Source organism: Vipera berus, assembly GCF_964194415.1.
Source record: "Vipera berus genome assembly, chromosome: 3".
Classification (NCBI taxonomy): domain Eukaryota; kingdom Metazoa; phylum Chordata; class Lepidosauria; order Squamata; family Viperidae; genus Vipera; species Vipera berus.
In genome coordinates this window covers 173,197,621-173,223,708 of record NC_138204.1, presented here as the reverse complement: position 1 = coordinate 173,223,708, position 26,088 = coordinate 173,197,621, and the positions used below count along the sequence as shown (strand labels likewise).

The window sequence follows — 26,088 nt, the reverse complement described above, 5'->3', positions numbered from 1 at the left end:
CACTTATGCAGTCAGCTCCTTGGTAGGAAAAAAAAAGATTTACACAACTTTAAATTGGCAACTGCTGACTGACTAGTAGCATCTTTTTCCTGCCCTGCAAGGTCTTTTATGCTCTGCCCCAGTATTCAGTTCTAATCTATGGAAGAATTAGGATCTGGAGGTGGCAATTTGAGGGAAGGATTTGTTTTTCCCCATTCTGCTCTCAAGCCCAGTATCAAGATGTGTGCCAAGGCAACTGATTTTCTGTTACGAAATTTTAAAATCGAGATGTTCTATGTTTTATCAGTGCCACTATTTAAATACATAATTGTGTTAGATTAATTATATTGTGTTAGTCTCTTTGTAGCTGCTATTCCTTTGGCAAAACACAACATAAATATTTGATTTTTTAAAAAAATGCTGATTATTCTCATATAGATTCATTTTAAAGAATTTCTTGAACAAGATCACAGTTGGCACACTGAATGGAAAAAAAGGCCTAGGCTATATAGTGTTTCCCTACCATGACGGAGGAGGAGGAGGAGGAGGAGGAGGAGACGATAATTAAAGGTGATATACATTAATATTCATCTTTCCTTAACTGTGCTATATTTCAAGAAAATCAGTCCATTTAGTCTCCTTGGAGCCCCATTGCATCTCAGACCATCAGATTGGGAAAGCCAGCACAGATTTGGTAATGCCAAGCTACTAGTACCAATCAAAAAGGATAATCACGCCCTGGTCTTCTTCCCGGCAGGTCTCACGTGCTTATAATTAGAGCTCCATCACAATCAACCCGTTCCTGCAGCTCCCCAATAGAAGGGGTGAAGGAACTTCTCCGGTGGACTTTGTTGAATGACCAACCTGCAGCTGCTCTTCACAGTGTTCTGCTGGGAAAAGGCGCCCGTTGAGCAGAAAAGGGAAGGAACTTCGTCACCTTGCCCGCAAGGCATTTATTTAAAAGAGGCGCCTCGGAAACCGGAACAGCCCTTAAACCCAAACTCTGAGACGAGACCGAAGCCCCGCGACGGAAGAGAAGCAGCAACTGCCAACACGGGGGTCGACGCTTTGGGCGCCAATCGCGCCAGCGCTATAGGAAGACCTCCTATCCAGCGACTCCAGCTAAGCCGGCTTTGATCGACGCCTGCCTATTGCTGGTGCCCCATGGCTGAGGGGACAGGCTGCGAGGCGCCCAAGGCATGCTTGGCCAAGATAGTGATGGTGGGTGACTCCTTCGTGGGGAAAACCTCTGTCCTGAGGCGATACATCGACCTTTGTCCCGCTGCCCGGGGGCTGCCGCCTTCCTATATCACCACCGTCGGTGAGTAATAAACGCGCCCCGACGTCGCCCGTTTCCTGTGCCTGGTGCGCCCAAGACGCTGGGCGAAATTACACTGGGCGAGCTTAGCCCCTTATTTCCTTTGAGTATGCGAACCTGGGTTAATTTAGCCAGCGAAAGCGAAAGGCATACCCGCCTTGTCCCGCCCGTTTTATTTCCTGGTAATCATAAACTAAAACATACACCCTAAAAGCCGGTAGTCGCTGAGATTTCATTCAGCGAGATACGGTTATATTCTGTCAACGTGTGCAAAGTGTGAGATTTAACCATTTGCACTTGAAACCTTTGCACCTCAGGCACATTACAGTAAACCATACTAAGATTTATGTATCTAACTTGATATTCTGTCAGTCTGGGTTTGAGTTAATGTATGAACCCAGACAGTGTGGTTTATAAATCATGGTTTATGACTTAGTTCTGGATGTTAAGGAAACCATGACTTCGCTTGTGGGGCATTTTCCACTAGTGACTTAAAACATCTTCCAGCATCACCCGGCCTCCAGGCAAATATAGAGTATTCTCATTGCTGTTATATTGTCTCAGCAAAATAACAGAACCCCTCCTTTATCGTTAGTAGGAAGATACCCCTTTCACCACTATGCATACGTAATAAACAAAAACATTAACATCTTTCCTCTGTTGCCTTGGATATAACTTTGTTCTTCTGCACCCTTGTAACTTTATGTGAAAGTGAATTGCAAACAGGTACATACCATATTTGGGAAGAGAGAATCAAGGTCTGAATAAGGGTAAAAGGTAAAGGTAAAGGTTCCCCCGCACATGCGTGCTAGTTGTTTCCAACTCTAGGGGCCGGTGCTCATCTCTGTTTCAAAGCCGAAGAGCCAGCGCTTGTCCGAGGACGTCTCCGTGGTCATGTGGCCGGCATGACTAGACGCCAAAGGTGCACGGAATGCTGTTACCATCCCACCGTAGTGGTCCCTATTTTTCTACATGCATTTTTACGTGCTTTTGAACTGCTAGGTTGGCAGAAGCTGGGACGAGTAACAGGCGCTCACTCTGTTACGCAGCACTCGGGATTCGACCCGCCAAACTGCCAACCTTCTGATCGACAAAGCTCAGTGTCCTAACCCACTGAGCCACCACTTCCCAACTTCCTCCTCCCAACTAGTAATCTGTGACTGTGTATAAAATTCTAAACTAGAATAAGATATTTTGGGCTTATAGGTATACAAATTTAGCCAAATATGCAAACCATAATGAAATAAATCCTGTGGACATAGCTCACAGATTTTAGTTTTTTAGTTTTTTCAGGTAAAAACTAAAAGCCTAGGGTCAGCTGCTTTTGTTCTGTATAACATATGGACTATGTTTTCAGGATATGTTAAGCTATAAATTTCTGTTAACAAGCATAGACTACCATTATACATGAACCTAGCCTTTTAAGTAAAGTCTCCAGTTTATCATATCATCCGCAGAGAAATGAGTGTCACCTTTGAGTTCCAAACTCAAGACTTTGTCCCCAAGCTTTATCCTAGGTTACGAATTCCATTTCAGATCTGCTCAAAAGTAGGGATGCCACATACAAGTGGGGATGGGTAATATGGGTGTAAAGGGGTTTAGTGGTATGATATTCTATTAACTGAATTTTACACATCATGTGAATAAAGTCATAGTTATGTTTGAACTAAGCATAAGTCTGTATTGTGAGGCAAGCACATTTTCTTCCTTCTGTTTCCTATGTTGAAACTGAAACTCTAAAATATTTAACCAGGGCAAAGGCATAATCAGTCTATTTTCTATATGTGTTATGTATCCCTGTGTTGGTGAGTTGTTCTAAACTGGGAAATTACTTGGTATTTTAAGGGTTTCATCAGCAAAAAAATCTATGGTTCTGTCTTTAAAGACAATACACTCAACATTCTGATAGTGATAGCTGAAGAAGGAAAGATAGTGGATAAACACTGGTAAGTGTAATTATCCTTGCTTACAGATAGGGCTATAATTGACATGGGAAATCTATTGCCTATCTTAATAGTATAAGAGATTTAATTGTATCTATTGACCTGAATAAGTTATGTTTGTTAAATTGATTATGCAAGTCCAATTCTGTGCTACATTGTGACCATGAAGTTTAAAAATTCTTTATGCATGTTTATGTGAACATACGTGGAATCCCTTTGATTTCTTTAATGGCATGGACATATACTATAAATAAAACAATTCATTCACATATAAATTATACTATTTCTCTAAGCATTCTTCAGTCCCATTGATTTCCATTTGGTTGTCAAACCGAATAAAAGTTTCAGAATCTTTATGAGAGATAGATGAATTAAGACTAGGTTCTGTCAGTCAAATTTAAATATGCTAATGAAGATCTGCTCTTTATAGTCAACCCCATCTGGAAGTTTACTGTTAAAGCAGCTATCACCAGATCATTGATATAAAAAACAGGAACTCACTGGCAGTTGGTTTTGTGAAAGAGGAAGAGATTTATTGAAAACCAGGCTGTACATTTGTAGAGATATTAGTGTAGTTATTCTGGCAGAAAACAGATTAATAGAAAAAAATAAACTGATTTAGTTTAAGTGGCTTCTCATGTATCTGACTTGAATTTCAGAAAATGCATATTAAAAGCCAACAGGTAAAAGATAATATGTAGGCAAATTAAGCACAGACTACAGTTTTAGGTGCCACTCCACCCACACAAGTGCCATATTAGTACAAAACAAATGTTTAGAATATTCTCCTTTTCCAAATATCAAAATACAATGTTTTTTAAATTACTTATAGAATATGGTTGTACACACATTTTTATTTTATTCTCATATACACATAACAATTTAGCAATTCATATTTTTGGGAAAATATTTTATTGATATTTTTACGAGAATAACAAATATGTCAATATTGTAGTTGGAAGGTGGAAGAATATCAGTTTTGGATTCTAAGATTATGGGATGCCTCTGCCACAGGAGAGGGCTGGTTTTGTTTTCAGACAGAAGACTGTAGTATCTAGTTAATGTGCTGGAGCCACACTAAGCTAGGACAAAAGTATTTTCAGTTTATTTATTTTAGGTATAATTAAACTAAAATTACCACAAATATTATTTCAATTTCTCTGTACCCATACTACATCAAAGCACTGTTGTTATTATTGCCCTGATTCAATTTTTCAACACAGATAGGACAAAACATGATATTTTGAGATCAGAACTTTTTGAATGCAAAATCCTTTTGTATGTCTCTATTTTGAATAAGATAAAGTATGTATCAAAGTGGAGGGAAATACATCAAAGAAGAAAGAAGGTTTTGTGTATGGATGAAAACTCAACAAATGATTCACAGTAGGAGGTTTTTTTTAAAATCCAAATTAAATTAATTTTTCCTTATTTTCTTTTCCATAATGCCTAGTCTTGAATTATCAGATCTGAAAGTTCTTCAAACCAATTCTCAATTAGAATTTAAAAATTCATCTTTGGAGTTGGAAAGCAGAGTTCTCAACACAAAATAGTACTTTGTATGTACAAAAAAAAAGTTACCCAATATTCTAGCTTTAAGGAAAAACTAATTGTGCCAATGACATTTTTTCAAAAGAAGGATCATATGACAGTTCACAAACCTTTGCAACAGCATGATAATTTGCAATCTCTATGCATGATAACATCGAACAATAATATTTCAGCAAGTTCACATTCAGTCTGGGTTGAATAAATTCCTGTTATTAATTAAAAAGCCAATTTGCTTGATTGCAGAAAAATCTCATGCTGTAGGGTTGCATATGTGGGGAAGGAAAAATCTTTGATTTTTGGTGTGCGGGTGAGCATTATTGTGACCCAACACCACATCGGAAGTCAGCATGCCCCGATGCTTGTTATGGATGGCTTGTCTAAGTTTTCGTAACATTTCACAGTAGATTTCTGGATTGATGGTTGAACCATGCTCCATGAACTTCACTAGCAGTACTCCTTTGGTATCTTCATATTTGGCAGGATTTTCTATGGCATCACTTCCAGTGTGGTGTTGGTTCACAACAATGCTTGCCTGCACACGGCTAGATGCACCCAAGAACTTTTGAAGCAGTTCTGTTGGGATGTTTTTGACCACCACCCCCCATAGCCCAGATCTGGCGCCAAACAATTACTACTGAGGAAATTCAGTAGTTAAGACAAATGCCTCAATTTGAATGGCGATTATGTTGAAAAGTAGTGTAATGTTGGAGTTTTCTAATGTGCATAATAAAAGTTCTGCTGTATCTGCAAGTGTCTGTCATTGATAACCAAATGGAGGTTTATTTCCGAATTGCCCTTGTAGAATGCCCATCAATATAAAATAATCCACATTATATGCAGAACAAATATAGCTTTTTTTCCAGAATAACCTCTGGAGTAGCAACTGAGCTAAAAGTTAATCAGCTCAACTTTCAAAGCTCTCTGGAAGTATCTTAGCATTATGAAAACATGGGCATACCATCGGTCTCAGATCAATGCAGGACATGTGTAAAAGGGAACATAGTTTAATTAGATGTAATGGGCATCATTCTGATGGAAAAGTGATTCAGAACCTGTGAATCAAGGATCTCAGCAAGATAGAGAAGTACCGGTATCCAGACTGAATATTCTCATAACATATGAGAATCTGCCTTCAAGTTTTAATTGTCCTCCTTTTGGCATATAGGAACAGCAAACTGCTCAATCACAGAAAGTCATTACTGCAATTGAAATGGAAAAGACAACTTCACTTCTTTCCAACCATGTTTTTGCCTTGGGCAAATATTTCTGCCATGGCTAAACTCTTCAAAATAGTCTGATAGTTTATCTTGATGTAGTTCACTGAGGGCAATAAATGCTCTCTTGTATTTGATTTCAAAATCCAGCCAAGGTATAGAGGATTAATCACTCCTTGGCCATTCTGAGTGGAAGAGCATATTCTCTTCTTGCAGCACCTGCAGTACTATTGGATAAGCTGTGTGGGAGGAATTGTCCCATAACACAACAAGAGGAGTCTGTGATCTTGAAATGTTGAGTTATGTTGAGCATGACCCTGACTTTTCCCCCAAAAAAATCTTGCCTCAACCACCCACTGATTCAACTTATCTGTTTGCCTCTAATGCTCCATTTCTTTTGGTTGCATAGCTTTTTCAAGGTTCTTTTGATGCATGACCAAAACAATTACCTGTGAAATAGATATATACAAAATATAATAAAATGAGTTACTTTTAGATTTGAAATAAAGGGGTGTAAACAAGCAGAATTTTCATTTAATATGACTGAAATTTTATGCTTGAGCAATCATTTCAGTGTTAAAATAGATAAGATTCATAACATTTTATACTATAAATAAATCATGTGGCAGTATCATCTAAAGCTAATTCTTGAAGGTTTTAGATACAGCAGCTTTGTGCATGCTTTGGACTGATTTAGGCTGTTCAGCTAGACTTGATGTTTAAAAGGCCTATTACAGTATGTGACTAGCTTTAAAATCCTCTTTTACAAATTGTTTTCTAGCTAAGGCATATCTAAAACTCAGTGTACATAGGTGAAAATCTGCAGACTGGTTGCTTACATTGGCTACACAGCAATGCACAATCTGCATCATGTACATCTGCTGTATGTTGCTACACAGCAATGCACAACCAAGTGGTAGAATGTATTGTACATAGTGGAACAGTTGCTGGTGTGATTGCTGTGCTCACAGCACAGTATCGGGATCCATGTCAGAACTGGATTGTGATTTTAAAAGTATAATTTATTATTGTGACTTTTATCTAATTTCTGTCCTTCGAAAGAGTGAAAAAAATTACTGAGACTGTTTGCAGCTCAAGCTGTGGTTCTTTTACCAGGAAATATGGTTTATGTCTATTATCTCTCATTCTGTTTTTCCCTCCTTGCAAATAACTTTAAAAGTAATAAAGTGTAATACCTTGCTCTTTTGCTCCCTATCTGAAAAATGGACAGTGGCTACCAGTCTCAGGACTCTCCTGCACAGCAGCCTTAATTACTGGCCCCCATGGTAAAATTGGTTGGAAATAATCCAGCTTAAAAAGTAGTTGTAATTCTTCAGCTTTGACAATGATGTACTAAAGATACTTGTGTGTTATATCCAACTGGTGTTATTTCCCTGCTTCTTTAGCCATCTTTCCTATCCATGCTAAGAGAACAAGTGCCATATTGAAGGCATGTGGTTTCCATTGTCAGTACCACTCCCTAGTACTTCACATTTTCTGGTCTGGTGCATCTCTCTGTGGAACACACTGCTTTACTATTCTTACTATAGTTAGGTTAGAGCTAAAACTCTTATCAGTTTCTCCCTTTTTAAAAAATAAGGGAAAGTTCTCCATTTTAGTGGCCCACCAGTGAAGCTGTTTTGGGAATAGGAGCAGGGAAGAATCACAAAAGTCAATGGCTTTATTGCTGCCCCCTAATTGTTGCAACAATGGTTAAGCACCAATGAACTGGTGTTTCAGAGTACACCTTATTACAGATACAGAAGGAATCCACATAATGCCCAAGGGAGAAGCATAGTGTGATTCAGAAGTTGGAATGGACCATTTCTTAGATGGATGTCCTGTAATTGGTTATTGATAGCAGTAACCACTCACCAGAGAAAAGAGGATATTCTGGCAAATCTATCCAGTGATCAGTAGGAACTTAAAATGCAACAGAGAAACTGCATGAGGAGGTTCAGCCTAGGCAAGACTGAAAATATTTGAAATGGAGTGAGAAGACATGATTGCAGGCTGCCTCCACTCTGGGATAAGAGTGATTTGAGGGTGATATCATCATTAAAATTCTCTCATTGTGACTGGTGAAGCACTGCTCACCCATGGTCAGTAAATCATATACAGTAGAAGAGTTCTTAGGAATGGGAAGTGGCAATGGGTATGACAGCCATACAATTGCAATTAATACTTGAATTGGATCTTGCCAGAGGGTGGGGTATGATTCAGATGCCATCTATAATACATAATAGTAATAGCACCTAGACTTATATACCGCTCCATAGTGCTTTACAGCCCTTTCTAAGCAGTTTACAGGGTCAGCCTATTGCCTCCAACAATCTGGGTCCTCATTTTACCAACCTTGGAAGGATGGAAGGCTGAGTCAACCTTGAGCCAGTGAGAATCGAACTCCTGGAGTGAGGAGTGAGTTAGCCTGCAGTACTGCATTCTAAGTGGCTAAGTATCCAGTAGTATTGATGGGCTAATGTAGACTTTTTATTTCTCTACATATTTGAAATGTTTAAAGATAAGAGGGGTTATTTGTGCCTAGCTAGTGTTTTATGTTTCCCAACTATAAATTACAATTTAAAAATGTAGTTGTGGAGTCTTATAATACCACACTACTTTGTAGCAAGAGCTCAGTGTCAATTTTTTAAAAAGTAACTTTGAAAGTGTCAGATCAGATCTCAAAAACAGAGGACTTTTTATGTCTAAAGTCCTCTCTCATATCCCCTAGAATTTCCTCTCTGAAAGAAATGGGAGTTCCCTCACTTTGCTTAGAGACAAAGGAATACAGTGAGTAAGATAATATGATAAAATGTCATTTCTTGGTGCTTGAATGCCTGTTTCTCATAGTTTGGGGCACTTCAACTCCTGCTCACGATGCCAGTGTTATAACTGCATGTTGCTAATTTGCTAGCAATATTGGAGGTTGCAGCTGTGGGTAGTGCCTTTAGTTGTTCAAGATTTGCTTTCCTTAAAAAAACAAAAAAGCATTCACAGTAAATTTTCATTGAAAGCACTTTATTCAGCACTTAAACTCTCAGGGATGGTTGCCCTTCTTCCTCTTCAATTATGCAGTTTTTGTGAATTATAAGCAGCTATAGTTTTCTAATTAAACTTATACGGATCATAAGGCAGACTCATCACATTGAGAATAGCAGACTATAAAGAATAACTGTTTTTTGTTTAAACAATGGCACCTCATTGAACACCAGGGAAAAAGTTTATGGCAAGAAAGATTTGCATGTCCAAGTGAACAAGGAGTTGCTTCGCCAAATAAATTTTTGAAATATTCTGTGACATATTTTCTTGCAATGAATATTGTATTAGCACAATGAGAAGTATATTCAAGAAAGTACTGAGTTTTTAGAACTCTTTAGAGGCAAAACCTATTTTCTGCAGAGGAATTATGGGCCAACGGGATCCTTTCTTTCATCTTTGCTGTCAAAGTAGAGGCACACACACATCACACAGCCTCTCATCTAAATCCTGGCCAAATATGGTGGTTACATCATGTATCTTCATCTGTTTTCGTGAACATTCTTTCAATTGCTTTGTGGCAATACTGAAATACTGCATTCTTACATTGTTTTTTCCTCCTAGAATTTTCAGATAATTACATACTTATTTATAATGTCCCAAATGTCAGCCCTCAACAAGACAAACTAATTTTATTTTGTTGCAAGGCTAGATTGATAGAATCTTGCAAGTGAAAGCATAAACTTCCTGCCACCATTTTTAACCATTTGAAGCATTGGGGCAGGTTCTTCCTGTGTTTCTTTCTCTGACTATTAAGCCACTGGCGGCTCTTGCCTCTCTTTGTCTAATTGTTTCCAAGGCAGCGTCTCTTCCTCTCTTTCCCCAAAGTCTTTCCTACATTCCATTACATCTTTTCATCTACTCAGAGATGAACATACATTTAAACAACGTATGTTATTGAGAAATGTATAACTGTTTGGACTTCCGAGGGCAGCAATGGCAGATTGTTGAAAATAGGATCCAGTGAATGGATCGGCTCCTCAAAATTCCTCTTCGGATCAAGAGGACAAAGAAGGGTCGCCCACAAGTTTGCTCCATACAGAATCTCCCTGCGAAGAGATTGTAAAATAGAGATTTCCAGTTCCGGTTCCACTTCCTCTCTTAATTGCTTTGGGAAGCTGCTTATTATTGACTTCTTAGAAGTTAAGAACCTTCCAAACAGCCAGTTCTGTTACAAAAATTCCATCTTTTTTAAAAGGCCTGGTAGCATGCAAGTTAGTCATGACCGACTTAGTTTAGAAAGTGACTAGCAAAAATGTGGAGATGGATTAGAACAGCCCTCTTAAATTCTCTGCAGTTTCATCTCCAGTTTAGTAGCTACCCAAGATTCTGGAAAGGAATATTTTGCTTAGGAACCGAGGATACAGTGTGCCATTTATTATTCTTTTTCAAGGTCTCAATCCTAACTGATAATTCAGTGTTTTTCAACCTTGGCAATCAGGAGTTGAAGTCCATCTGTCTTCAAGTTGCTAAGGTTGAGAAACATTGTGATAATTCATCCATACTGGAAGGAGTAAGATGTTGAAGTCTTCTTCCTTGCTCTCTCATTTACCGTTTTAGGTGTTGAAGGAGTCTAGGTGTGCCTTTTAGGATTAGGTTTGGATTGTTGTGTACCATATTTATAATAACTTTAAAAAGGCAGGATGAAAATTAGGGAAGATACAGTATGTTGGATTTAATTTTTTACAGCCATGCAATTGGATTGCTGAGTACTATTGGTGATACAACTGGTACTCTTATTTCTTGCTCTCTTTCCCTATTTCAACCTTGTCCATCTGTGAAATTTGTTTAAAATTTTATATAAAGCTATGAATAACTCATGCATGCAATGCTTATTGACTTCTGTTTTTCACTAACATTCATTGACCCTGTAGGTCAATAAATGTAAAGTTGATTTAAGAAGTCAATATGCCTTATTTTAATTTAGATTAAATTTTTGTCTGATTCAGCACTTTAGCTGTCTTATATAAATACAAACCTCATGTCAATGTATTATTAAAATTTATGTCAATATAAAATGTTTTCTATAGGACTGGAAATCCCCTGTTGACTTAATATTTTTTAAGCATTTACAACCAATGACCTTCCTGTTTTTATTGTGTACTTTTAGATACTGCCTCAGGTACTACTCAAAAGGAATTCAAACATTAATTTGTACAGCAGGCTCCCTACAATAAGGGCAAACTTTATTTTTATTTTTTATAGATCTTACAGTGCAGAAATATCAATGTATTGGACTTAGATAATCATTTTCATTTTTTATGTTATCTTTCTGGAACTGAAGTTTTAATAAAATGATCACTTGTTGAACTTAAACTAAACCAGACTTCTAAATATGCATTAAATGCAAAAAGATAATTTAATTCAGTTAGTGTGTGCTGCAGAATGTTTCTGATCATGAGATGATTTCTCAATGGGGAAAATATAGCTGGGGAGTTTCCATTTATGTGAAAATTGCTCTTTTACTGTGTACTCCCCTAGATAAATTATATTTTTTTATCTGTCTTTTGATTTGTTTTTTATTAATAGTTACATTAATAGGAGGTAGGGGGGGAAGGGGGGGGAGGAGGGAGGGGGAAGGGGGGATTCTTAAAGGAAAATTGTATTTTAAAACTTTTCAATAAAAAAAAATTAATAGGATTGTTTTTCTTCTTAGGCATTGATTTTAAAGTGAAAACAATTTCATGTGATAACACAACTATGAAACTTCAAATATGGTAAGTTTTATAAGAAATATAATTAGTTTTGGTCTTCTAAGAGTTGATCATAAATAGCCTTCTTTAGCAGAGAAAAAACATAATGAATATATTGTTGTTTCCAAATGCATGCTAACCAGTGCATTAAGGTTGCTAATGTTCCAGTTAAGTATCAAATGTCCTTGTGAACACCTCCATTCTTGTCTTCCAGATCCTCTAGCACAGGCATGTCAAACTCGCGACGTCACGTGATGTCGCACGACATATCGGAACTTTTTCCCATTGCCAAAAATGGGATGGGCGCGGTTTCTCCGTGACGCTCTGGCCGGCAGTTTGACACCCCTGCTCTAGCACATCTGAATTTGTGAACATTTAAAAAATAATTTCATGCAGGACTTTGGCACATCACAAAACACCAGTCTTTGGCATCATCTTACATCTAAAAATATTTGTGAGCTTCACATGTAAAGAATTTAGAGCACGGTTATCAAATTTGATTGCGTCACGTGACGTATTATGACGTATCATGACTTTTTTGCCTTTGAAGAGCCGGGGTGGGTGTGGCCCGCGCATTACATATCGGTCCCACAGGCCACCATTTGATACCCCTGATCTAGAGGATACCCTTGATCAGCACAGGGAAGATCTCCAAATATATGTGGGTTAAGGCCAAACCAAGAAAAAGAAATTTATGAAAACTCCTCAGAGAAGTACCCCACACACACTAACTATTGTTCTAAAAAAAGTAGTTTTAGGCCTAACAATGTCCATTTCTTAGTCTGGTCTATCCTATAGGATGGACATTTCCCCATAACAACCATTTACATTTCACCCATGTCCTCCTTGAATATATAACTCTTGATGTATAGATCAGGATATATATGTTTACAAGCCTAATGTGTAGCACATTGACTAACTATACTTGTCAGTCAGTTTTTGACTCCTGGTGACTGCCTGGATGAGGCCCTGTAGTTTTCTTGGCAACATTTTGGGAGTGATTTGCCATTGTCTCCTTCCTAGGCTGAGAGTAACTGGCCCAAGGTCACCCAGGTGGCTTCATGCCTCAGAGTGGGATTAGATCACATGGCCTCCCAGATTATAGTCTGGTACCTTAACCACAGCACCAGACTGGTTGTGATGTATTCAGAATAGGCTATAAACTGGGTGAAAGGAAACTTTATTTCATAGGGCAAGCCTTCAGATTAAGAATATTTTCTATAGCCATAGTTCCAGTTTTGCAAAGCACCTGCTCTGGAACAAATCTCTCATTTAGAAGGCCTAGAATTGCTAAATTATCTATTATAATGTATTTTAGGGATACAGCTGGCCAGGAAAGATTTCATACACTTACTACTAATTTTTTTCGAGGAGCACATGGATTTGTTCTTGTTTATGATATCACAGATGCAAAAAGCTTTCAAGGAATTTCACACTGGATGAAAGATATATATGAGGTAAGCTTCTGCTCTTCTGGACACAAAATACATTACATAATAAATAGATTCAGGGAAGCTATTCAGACCACAAGGTTCCTCTATGTATTATTCAAACACTTTTGGAGCAAAGCAACACCTTCTTGAAGTCAGCTGTCTCTTTTTATAACTGCTCCAGTCTGTGCACTAATTCAACTAGCTACTCAATTATTAGTAGCCGAACTCAATTACTTGTTTGTTCTCTCCGTTCTCAACCCACCTTGATTTGTGCAGGCAGAGAGGCCACATATTGGCACACATATGCTCGCAGAATTTTACAGCTATCCAGATATATCTGGATATCTCCAAAAAGCCCACAATTAGGTATGCTAGTAATAAACTTCATATGGTATTGCTACTTCAGTATTGTATTCACTGAAATGTTCCTGTAACAGTTAAAGTTCCCTTTAGCCAGTACTGCTAATGGCTTAATAGCTAATTTTCCATGCTATTGTCTATGATATTATTTAATAAAGCTACTAAAACCAGCAATTCTTATTTTGTATTGTTGAAATCCATGTATTAATCATTCTGAAATAGAAGCACTTCCCCAAATTTGTTTCAAATTTACAATTTCACTGGGTGAACATGCATTTTAGATTTTTTAAAAATTGAAGTATTCTTTTCTTAATATTCTGCTCTAGTAATTAACCTGAGCTAAATATTAGTCCTCTTAGATGAGTGACTATAACCTGTTGAACTGCATGCTAATCTAACTGAAACAAATGACGTATTTACAAACTGCAATCTTCAGCTTAGTAGCTTATGGCTTATGAAGCACTTTATGCATCTTAGGGAGCCCTCTTAAGGACATTTCAATTTCTTGCTATTACTTTTTAATAGCAAGAATTAATCTCTCCTTCAAGCAATTACATGTATTTTGTTAGTACAAAGTATTTACACATGTTCCTGTTCTATGCATGAGGTATACAGAATTGCCATTGTGACATTTCTTGCATTATGTATATTGTATGGATGTTTGGATGTGAAGGATATTTGTGGTTATTTATTGGGCAAAATATGTCCTCTTTGCTCCTAAGCAAAATTAATTCCTCACCTCCTAATTAAGTGGCTGTATGTAAACTTTAATCCACCAGGAGATTTGGAGTGATTAACAACTAAGGAATAAAACATTTATTTAAAAAGTAGGGAAAAGATTAAATGAGGTTAAAAAGCAGATAAGCAACTAAAACCATGGTTCCCTCAGTTGCACTAATTATAATAATTCAAGCAGTTGCTAGCGTTTGTGTCAAATCACATCTCTCTGCATGTTAATTACAAAGATATGTTAAATAGCAGATCTGCTTAGGCTCCCAAATTTTTCAGATAATCCAAAACAAAGCTGCCTTTGCACTGAGCATCTCTGTGTAATCAATTTTTTTTGTATACTAATGTGGCAAACTACTATTGAACTACTCCTCCTAGTGGCTGATAAAAAAACATAATGCTGCTCATAAGGAATTCAGAATATGAATTAATTGTTCTTAATTTTTAAAGCTGAAAAATGAGTCTCAAGTTCTCCTGGAATGAAGAAGCTACCTGCCCTTGGTTTAAGGAATAATTGGGAAAAGAAACCAAATTAAATTCTAGATTTCTCAAAGCAATGTTGATTATCTGAATTGTGTAAATAGCACCACACAGTGAAGGAATCTGTGTTAAGATTTTATTTTAAAGTAATATATAACTGTATTTTTCTGGGGGGAAAATAAGTTTGTTATGTATTTTCTGATATGACTGCTTTAAATCAGTATTGAAGTTAATGATACACATTGTTTTTCAAATGTAAGAATTTTAGTCAGTTTTTAGAAAGCAAATAAAATTAAATATCTTTTCTAATTATTACAAATTATTTTATGATATATTTATCTATTCACAATTCTGAGTTTAGGAATATAATATAATTTTATGTAGAGGAGCCATTAATTTTAATGAGTAAAGCTCCAATGCCTACTGAAAAAAAATCAACATTTTGGTCTTCCACAGGTTAGATTGATTCATTATTTTAAGCCTGTACTCTGATAATGAGGTTATTTCATTTTAGAAACTGCATTATCTTGAACATCAGCTGCATTTATGAAATGAGATTAGTTGAGTAAATTAAAAGAGATGGAATGGTAGACCTTAATAAATCTTCTCTAGTGCTTTGCTGCTAAAACTAAGCAATACAGTTATGAGTAGGCATGCAGGATACTAATAACTCTATTGACTGTCATGAATAGCAGTGTTGCTCCTTTGCATCTTTTCTGTGTGTTGGGATGGCATTTCAGTTTTAGGCTAAAATATATGAAATCACTGTACTAATAATGCAAAGGTATGTAACTTAACAGATACAAAGCAAGTGGTCTTATTTTATTCTATCCTGGCAAATTGATGGGGAAGAAATGGAGGTAGTGACAGATTTTATTTTCCTGGGCTCCAAGATCACTGCAAATGGGGACTGTAGCCAAGAAATTAAAAGACATTTGCTCCTGGGGAGGAAAGCCATGGCAAATCTAGACAGCACACTAAAAAGCACAGACATCACCCTGTCAACAAAAGTGCGTATAGTCAAGGCTATGGTCTTCCCAGTTGCAATGTATGGCAGTGAAAGTTGGACCATAAGAAAGGCTGAGCACCAAAGAATTGAGGCCTTTGAACTATGGTGCTGGAGAAGACTCCTGCGAATTCCTTGGACTGCAAGGCGATCAAACTGGTCAGTCCTAGAGGAGATCAACCCTGACTGCTCTTTAGAAGGCCAGATCCTGAAGCTAAAACTCAAATACTTTGGCCACCTAATGAGAAGGAAGGACTCACTGGAGAAGAGCCTAATGCTGGGAAAGATTGAGGGCAAGAGAAGAAGGGCACAACAGAGAATGAGGTGGCTGGATGGAGTCACTGAAGCAGTAGGCGTGAGCTTAAATGGACTCCAGAAGATGGTAGAGGACAGGAAGGCCTGGAGGAACATTGTCCATGGGGTTGCGATGGGTCGGACACAACTTTGCAGCTAACAACAAAAAAATAAATGTCTTTCTGCTAAGAGTTAATTATGTCAACTTTCCAAGTTTAGGCTTGAGCAACATCATAATTCCATTTAAGACTTCTAGGGGAAGAGGGTGATTTCTATAGACTTTTTTTAATCTAAGGACAAACTGACACTCTTCTTTAGGGTCACGTCAGTTCTTGGAATCCTTAGGTGGGAACTGGGACCTATAAATTTTGAAAGAAGTGGTAAAGTTCCATACTTTGAGTAGGTCATTGATACATTTACATATAAACTTCCAAATTTCAGATTTATTTTTTGGAATACACAGAAGAACTTTGATTTTACAGTCCTTGATTTAATGGATTTCAGATGCAACAACAGAAAAAATTGTACACTGTATGCTTTTGCTAATGCGTAACATCCAATTGGCCACGTTATGCATGGGTGAAGTACATAAAATTTGAATGGATAAATGCTTTTTCAATTTTATATAAGGTTAAAATAAGCACGTGTAAAATCCCATTCCCATTTTATGCATGCATAAAGTACATAAAGTACATTTAAATTTAAGTCTGCTCTGAAGACTTACTGTGTTTTTTAAAAATGTTCATGTGTGTCTATATGCAATCAACCTTTTTGAAGAAGAAAGTTTCCATTGTATATCATATTTTATATTAATGTCTTAAAGAAGTGTAATTTTTCTTACCTTGACTTCAAAGAATTTCTCAGTTGTCAGAAAGCAGCAGAAACAGTTTAAGTCAATGCCTAGAATTAGAAACTTTCCCTTCCTGAAATAAGATTCCTATTTCACAAATACTTTTAAAAATATCCACTTATTACTTATTTATCTATACAGGGCCAATAGAGGAAAGCCCAGCCAAGGCTTCATTCTGTTGTGTGTATGTGTGTGCATGAGTTGCCTTATTTTAGCTAGAACAATAGATTCTATCCCATCCTTAGTGAAGTAAAGTGTTTTGAGGAAGATAATCAGATTCTATCAAAACTTATTGTTTCAAGGTAAACCTGCTAATTGAGGAAACTGAAAGCAAAGCCTCTCATAATGGGCTCAGTGGTTCGTAGATGCTGTGGGTTTTTATTACATCTTTCTTGAAATATCTACCAAGTGTTTGCAAAATTTCTAGTGTAGGATGGTTACCTATTAGGCAATACAGCACCTTGGATACAGGGTCTAAAAAATCCTTCAGAACATGGGGGATGCAATGCACCCCCATCTATATTAAAACAGCTGCACCCTTCCCTTCTATCACATGGCTGAATACAATTGGAGATTTATGCTGTGCATAACTGTTGGTTGTCTTGACCTAAGAATTAAAATTAAAGCATTGCAAAATCAGAGGGCTGATCACCTTCATTACCCCATGAAATTATGTGCACCGTGAACAGATACCTATGGTGTTTGTTCTTTTTGTTTGCTCTAGGTAATGTCTTCATCTGGTCCATATTGTATTGAGTAAAAGGTGACTTGTTTTAAAAGTATTTCATGCATAATTACTTCTAATTTGTGAATATTCTTTAATAGTTGACTATCTGGCTTGGCTCAAGTTTTCCTAAACATCTGTAGAAATGTAAAGTTCATAACATCAGCGCAATGCCAGAATGGGCTAAAGACTGGGCATTTTCTTACTAACCCAGAAGCAAATAAGGAATGAGGTGATTCATTTGTTCAGTATTCATTCATTGAATATTTTGTTCTCTTGATTGGTTGAATTTTTCCTTTACATTTTCTATTTGTGTGTAGTAAGATTTTATTTTTCAGATAGAGAAAATGTATATTGTAAGACTAGGCAAAAGAATACTATAGCTATATTTCAATGTATTGATTCTCATTTCCTGTCTATTTATAGAAAGTAGGTGAAAATACAGACATAATATTGCTGGGTAACAAGTGCGATAAGGAAGCAGAACGTGTAATTTCAAAAAACAGAGGAGAAAAGGTAGGCATGTATTATAGGAGATTGCCTTGTTGCTTAAATATTTTGGAGTATATTATAAAAATATACATAAATATGATCATAAAATGCAGTTATTTACTATTTCAGAATAGCAGCATGTTTCAATAGTAAAGGGCAATATAGTGAAGAATTATTTCAAACACTGCTTCTGTACTTTATAAACTGCAAAAATAAACCAACAACAAAAAAAAGCTTAGGCATCTAATCTGAAACTTCTATTTTTTTAATTTTAATTTTAATTTTTTTTAATTTTAAAAAAAACATTTAACATTTGTGGGAGCTTTTGGGAAAAAAAGTATGACCCACCTGCTAAGATTTATGTTATGCCTTTCAATCTTATTAAGAATATTAGAAAGTAGAAAATAGAACATTTTTAGAAACTTATATTTCTGTCTTCTTCCACTCTACATATTTAGCTTTTTAAAATATCTGTAATTAGGAATTATATAATTATTCAATACAATTATATAATAATTAAATAATTCCCTTCAGTGCAAAAGAACACCAGTTCATTTGTGGCTTCCAGAATTCCTTCCATTTCAGCTGTGAAAAACCAGTGTTCCTACATTTTATAACTCCTCAAATGAGTATAAAAAGAGAAAGTGGCCCAACAGACATACCCGAGGAAAAGCACCTTAATGACATAGATTGAATTTGGCATCATGACAGGTATTTCAAGTGGCATCCCAAGAAATTACGGTAGTTCTTTTTTTAAGTATTTGCGACCACACAACTATGGTAAAAATCATCATGATAGATGATCACAAGGTGGCAGTGCTGAGATATCTCACTGGCTCACTTAAAATATTTCAGCTCATTTTCCAATTTTCTATGACTACCCTGCAATTAAGTTAATTTACTAATGGAACAAAATCCATGGTATCCTTTCCTTAATTTGCCTCCTGCCTCAGTTTCCTTTATGTTTTGAATTCCTTTTATATTTCTTTGTCAGAATATGATATATTCTGGTTTTTTGTTTTTTATTTATTTATTAAATTTTTATGCTGAACATCTCCCTATAAGGGACTCTTAAAATGAAGGGTTACTTCATTAATGAAAGCTTCCTAGGAAGCACTGTTGGACTAGTTCTGGGCAGCCCCAACTTCAAGTCCACTCTTGGAAACTTACTTAATGACTTTTATGTTAGTCCATTATCTCAGCCCAACATACTTCACCAGGTTGCTATTGCAATAAAATGAAGGGTGATCCCATGTTAGCTGCCTTAAGGACTTGAAGGAAAGATTGGCTACAAAGCTGAATGAACTAATGTCATTTCTTGTAATAGTATTAATAAACCGACAAAAGTATATTAGTTACATTACATTTGTAGCAGCAGACAATAGTGACTAAAAACACTGTAAGAGGCATTTGAAGAACAAAACAGCTTTCCAAATTTCTGCTTTCTCTCTTCACTGTTGTATGCATAATTTATTGTTTTCTTTTTGATCTAAGGTGGCAATTTTAAACCATTGCTGAGATCAGTTTTTAAACAACTAACTTGAACCAAATTTCCATTAAGGGAATTCATATAAGGGAAAATTCTTGTTTCCTTCTCCACCATACCCAAGTCTCTCACGATTCTTCCCCCCCACTTTCACATTAGATTTATAACTTGAACATATAAACATCAGTCACTTTATTTTTTGCAAATTGTCATATAAGCACTTTATTTTGTTTTTGTCTGTGATTGTAGGATACATGTGTGGCACAGGTGTCCAACCTTTTGGTTTGCCTGGGCCACTTTGAGTGAAGAGGAATTGTCTTGGGTAGCATATAAAATATATAATATGGTCAATGTATATAAATCACATAATAATGTTAAAAGTTTACAATCTGGTACGGCCGCATTACCAAAGGGCTGCATGTGGCCCAAGGGCCATGGGTTGGACTCGCCTATGATTTTCTCCTTAAACCAAACTTATCTCCTGGATTCACACAGTACACTAAACCACAAACTCACCACATGAATTGGTTTCACATACTTGGTTGATTGAAACCTAGCTGTTGTGTGCAAACCCAGAGGAATCTTCCTTATTCTTTTAATTGAAAATATAAAGTGAGTCAACAGACATTAAATGATTAAAACAGAAAAGGAAGGCACTTTTTTCTCATTCTCACAAAAGTTTCTAGATTTCTTTAATACAATTTTCATACCATGAAAAAGAAGTTCATAAAATGAAAGATACAAGCCAGGCTTTCACTTGAGCGAGATTGTAGAAATCTTTCTGTTATTCATGTTTTCATTTAGAAAAATGAAATTTTAGATTTGCTTTCGCTATTATTCCAAACAATCGATTATAGAAACTAGATGAATTACAGGTGCACAAAAAAGCTATATATTCTCTGCTTTCCACCATACTAACCTGAAAAAAAGATATTTGCCACGGAGCTATACTGAATTCAGGTGACAAAATGATATTTTCTACTCAAAAAAGCAGTCTTTTTCCCCCAAACTCAAATTATTTGTCTTTTCTTTCCTGTTTTTCCAAAGTGTCTCCCAAATGGTGGCCTGAAAAATATTAAACATCTGAAATCATATATATTTAGTTACTTCTGCAGACTCATTGATGGCTGGTGGGGTTTTTATGTTCATAGAGGCATCAACTGGGAGTATGAGAACTATAGGATTACTGTCAACTGAAAATATACTTTTAAAGTTTTACATATTTGGAATGTAGTAATTTTTTAAAAAAATATTAAGTCCCTAATAAAGTGATTGTAATCAAACATTGAGCTAAAACTCTTAATCTCAGTTATAAGTACCTTGCATTTTTAATCCAAAAAGAGAGATGGTATGCTTGGAGGGAGACTTTACATTTTCTGAAATTATTGTATATGGTTTTAAAACATTTGTAACAAATGTACCATCTTTGAGAATACCAACCTTTGTGTGCTGCAGATTTGAACCTAGTTAATGAAGAATCTGCTACAGGTTAAAGAAAGCTAGATAAACTGAAAGTGAGGAAGCATCCCTTCAATCATTACTTAAGTATCCTATAATAAGTTTTAGTTTAAAATGTTAATTCAGTAAATAAAGGAGCAAATATGTGTGGTTAGAAGGTCCACAACTTCACCATGGGAATTAGTTTATAATCACAGTGTATAAGCCATCTTTTGAGTTAATTTTACTAAGAATTATATTTTAAAGCAAAGCATTCCTTTATTTCCTTTTTTTTGCATTCCAGCTTGCTTGGGAATATGGAATACCTTTCTTTGAGACCAGTGCAAAAGATAATATAAATATTGAAAATGCATTTTCAGTTCTAGCCAAAGAAATATTGAACAAGGTAATCTAATTGAAAAACTTTTTTTCTTAAACCATTTCATATGAATTAAGAGAGACTGTCCAATGTAAGAGATCTACCTGCTACCTTTATGTATTTTATCATAATAATCAAAAAGCTTTAAACAAAGAAAATAGGAACCAGAAAGGCTCAATTTTCAAAAGGTCTGTAATTATTATTACTGGTTTGTTCACTGAATACAATTCTATGGCTTTCCCCCCCATCAGAATTCCTGTGTATTTCTTGACTTAGACGTGGTGGACCTAAATGAAAAACTACAAACAAGATCTTGCTGTAAACTGTGACTGTACAAAGAAAGAAAAAGCTACTAATATTGGTAACTTGGTATATACAGTATCAAAGCCTTGAATCCCTAACATATAAATTACTCAATTAAAGTACTGATACTAACAAATGAACAGGTTCTTTACCCATTGTTATTTTATTTATTTGCTGTTATAAACCAAATATTACATTTACATTATACATCATGACTGTAAAAGTTATTTACAATGGAAGAGTAAAAAAAATACAAATGATCTTTGAATGTTGGCTATCATAGCTTGCTTATGCAATAAATCTAAAAGGTAAACATGACATCTTTGTGAAGATTTGAATTCATATTTCCTAGTGAGCACTTTTAAACACTTTATAAAATTAGAAAAAGAAATAAACTCAGGAATGGTGGTCACTTCGAAGTCTCCAAAGCAACCCCAAATCATAGACTAACACCCAAGAATGACATGCAAATAGAGATTGAGCAACAACTGATTTCTCCATCTCTCTCCAAGATTCCCAAATGCTTTTATAACACAGTCTCTGAGGCTGTATGAGCAGTGGACAAGCATATTCCATTTGCATGCTCCATTTGCACGAGTGGCTGGTACACCTGCCTATTGCTCACAAATAATGGGGCTGTGTGCGTGTGCACACATGGAACCAGCCCCTCCCCCCGCCCTGCCAGGCCACAAAGCCGGAAAGATTGGGGAACTCTGAATTAAAATTTATCTCAAAGTTACCAGCCTGTCTTGTCTAATATAAAATAGAATATTACTTCCAAATATTCCTTATAGATTTTTTTAAAAAAGCCCCTGAATATTAACTATTTACCTCCCCTTTTCAGATTAACATTAGGATAGCTTTTATATCCTCACACTTGCAGCTTTCATGGGCTTAAAAATTATTAGATCTTTTTAAAGAACCAGATAAAGCAAGTGAAAAGAATAGATGAAAATATATTACCTATTTCTTATCCCATTATCAAGGCAGCAAGAAACCTCAGGCTCCCACATGAATCATTGTTAAGTTCAAATGTTCAGGCGGCATTTATAACATAAGTCACTTTCAGTTCCACTTTGCTCAGGAATAATTTTATTACTACCCTGGATGAGGAAGGAGGTTATCATGGCTGGCACGAAAATGGTATTGGGTAGTTAGAAAGATAAATTTATTTCTGTGTAAATAATGGCACTTATAAAACTTGATATACCAACCACCAGAAGTTGAGGTCATTTGAGGATTTAAGTTGAATGCAGAAACACTGGAAAACAATCAAATCTTGAGATCACACCAATGTTTAGTATCAGAAGCCAGTTCCACTGTATCATGCTTTACAGAAGAGTTAAATAGGTCAGGCATAATGTTACAAAGATTCTGATCCTTCATGGAAGAAGAGTCTCAAAAGGTTTGTGCTAGAAAATTTCTGTTCCACTTCACAATTATCAGCTAAGAAGTGCTGTAAAGTTCCATCTTGTGTCCCAAGCTGTAATGAATCTGTATGTGCTGGGAAAAGTCAGTATGATTGTCACATTTACCTTTCATTTCTATCTACTTATCTATCCCATAAAACTACAGAACTTTTAAAGGAGCATCACAAGGCTTCTTGTCATGAACAACAATGAATTTAAGGAGGCTTAGATCAGGTCTTTGATGGGGCTGTATATCTGAAGGATTGTATATTTTGAGAAACTTTTGCCATCCCATTACATCAGCCCATCCCAACCGATCAGGCAGGGAAAATACGTTGCAGATCTTGTCAGTTAAAGAACTCTGACTGGTGGGATCTAGAAAGAGAGCCATCTCTGCCGTTGCCCCTGCCCGGTGGAGTATTTTCCACACAGAGGTGAAGCAGCCCCCCCTCTTCTGACCTTCTGAAAAGGAATCAAAACATGGTTCTGTGGCCTGGTGTGGAGAATCCAAAGGAGCACACAGCCATGGAGCTGGCTGATACCGAGAACCTTGCCTTCAACTTTTTAACTAATTTTAACAGTGTATAACCATCCCTGACTCCCTCTAAATCTATAAATTTTATATACAATTTTTATATTTTAACATTTTATTGTACACCGCCCGGAGTCTTTCTCTGAGGGAGATGGGCAGTTCAAAAATGTAATAAACGAACAAACAAGCATTCTGTACAAAGCTGCCTTTAAAGATTATCTGCAAACTTGGTGTTAGAATCTAAATACTCAGGAGTTAGTAAGAACAAGAAGTCAGAACATATGATACCTGTAGGGCATTAACTATGATTTCCAAGGCTAATTAAAATTGTTGGTATTCTGGGACCAAGTTATGTGAAGAATAGTTTTCACCTATACCAACATGTCAATACTTTTTTTTAGACAGGAAGGGGGACTCATCACATTTACAAGTTGCTCTCCTGGTTTCCATAGGCTGTGATATCCATATGGATTGCTGTCTCAGCCAATTCTGACATTTTTCATGAAAGCCCTAGAGTCCTATCTGTTCCTTCAAAGTTCCCCATGACCAGCTCTCTTTTGAGATTTAGCTGCAATACAGTCTGTTTTCAATACCCTAGGGCAATGTTTCTCAACTTCGGCAGCGTTAAGATGTGTGGACTTTCACTCCCAGAATTCCCCAGCCAGCATGCTTTTTTTATTCTTAAGAGCTTGAAATTACTTTAAGTGTAAGTAGCACTCATTCATAGTTGTATGACCAGTTATAAAAACCCTATTTTTTAAAGATCTACCTAATATGCCTGACTTCTTTAGTTCAAAAACCTATTTCTGCCTTTCCTTTGGGAGACAGTGTCAGGCTTGAGATGCTGTCACATTGAACAAGGTATATTTTCTGTCATACATAACTTACTTTACTGAACAAAACAACATCTGTGACATTCCCATTGGTAACCAGTCAGTTACCCTAACGCATGAGAGAGCACTAGAAGTGAACATCAGTTCTTCCCCATGTCATTTTTTCAAAGCAGTCATAATACTGAAAGAGAGGATATATTTATGTATTTTACCATAGAGAATCTAATGGTAAAGGCACCAGGCTAGAAAGCAGGAGACTGTGAGTTCTAGTTGTTCCTTAGGCATGAAAGCTGGCTACTTGATTTTGGGCCAGGCACTCTTGTCAGTCGAGCCCACCACACAGAGGTATTGCTGTTGTGGGGAAAATAAGGAGAAGGATTTTGTTCTGTACCAGCCTGCTACCGGCCCTGCAGAAAAAGCAGGGACAACCCCTTTTACAAGAAGGCAAGAGGCTGGAATTACACCTGCCAAATTTATTGTTACAAAAACAAATAGAACAAGACACAAACCAAGAAACAGGAGCTTTTCAAGCAGTTGCCTTCAGCAAACCAGCCCTCCCACGCATTCCCCTTTATACAGTTCAGGGCGTGGCTTCTCTCTGCCTCCTTCCGAGGAGCCCCATTGCCTTCCTGTTTACTCCTGATTGACTGCCTCCTGCGTCGGGCGTCCTTGAACAGGGCCAGCTGTGGGTCATCTTCATCCACGCTGTCAGGCTCACACAGCTGGGTCTGTGTCGTGACCAGGTGAGAGGGGCCTGGCTGAGGGCTCTCATCATGCTGTCCAACCCCCTCAGCAAGCTCTTCAACACCCCCCTCCTCCTCCTCGAGTCGTCCGACCCAACTGCCAAACCCACAGGCTGACCCTGAATCACAACAGATTTTTAGATATGTTCACTGCCTTGAGTTATTTATAAAAATAATAAATATGTCGGATAAAAATCAAATATTTTTTTTAAAAAAACTATATTATATATTAATTATTCTGTATAAATTGTGTAACTCCAGGGGCTCTTGGCTAACTATTCAGTTGAAACAATATAATGAATAATGGTTAAAAGCAATTGCAACTAGTCACTGTACTATTTAAAGTTATGATAGCCACAGAATGGATTTTTTATGGCCTGATAACCACTTCCGGGTCATGCTGCCCTCCCATGGTCACTCAACCACATTTTTGGGGGGGAGGGGGGCATGGTGTTCCACAGTCACATTTTGCAATTTTTTTGCAGTTTCTGGCATTTTTTGTTGTTGTTGTTGGTTACTAGCAAAAAGAGCCCATTCAAATGACTGGGTTCACTTAACAATTGAGGTGTTCACTTAATGACTACTATGAAAAAGGCTGGAAAATTACTTCTGGTCACATGGCTTGATTTATGACTACAATGACTTACAATTTTAATTCCACATTGAATGATGATTGTAAGTCAAGGATTGTCTGTAAAACCTTAAAAAATACCAAACAATGATGGCCTACTTAGTCACTAAAATTGTAACTATTCTTTGGATGGCCTTGGAGGGGGGAACTCATTTTCCTCAGGGTAAAAATAAGGAAAGCAGCCACCAATAACACCTCCCTGCATGCCTCCTCCAGTCATACCTTTTGATAAG

The 26,088-nt window shown here is 36.7% G+C and overlaps 1 protein-coding gene across 2 annotated transcripts; it reads left to right on the top strand.

The window, feature by feature from the left end:
• The first annotated feature begins 997 nt into the window (after positions 1-997).
• On the top strand, positions 998-22,191 carry LOC308666202 (ras-related protein Rab-10-like). Of its 2 annotated transcripts, XM_081324828.1 has the most exons (6): positions 998-1,300; positions 11,698-11,758; positions 13,053-13,191; positions 18,037-18,126; positions 21,330-21,431; positions 21,656-22,191. In XM_081324828.1, exons 1-6 carry the CDS (start codon positions 1,144-1,146, stop codon positions 21,731-21,733), a joined length of 627 nt encoding a protein of 208 aa, XP_081180954.1. In that variant the 5' UTR covers positions 998-1,143; the 3' UTR covers positions 21,734-22,191. The 2 variants fall into 2 exon arrangements, with proteins under 2 accessions (XP_081180954.1, XP_081180955.1); XM_081324829.1 differs by lacking the exon at positions 21,330-21,431.
• The last annotated feature ends 3,897 nt before the right edge of the window (positions 22,192-26,088 follow it).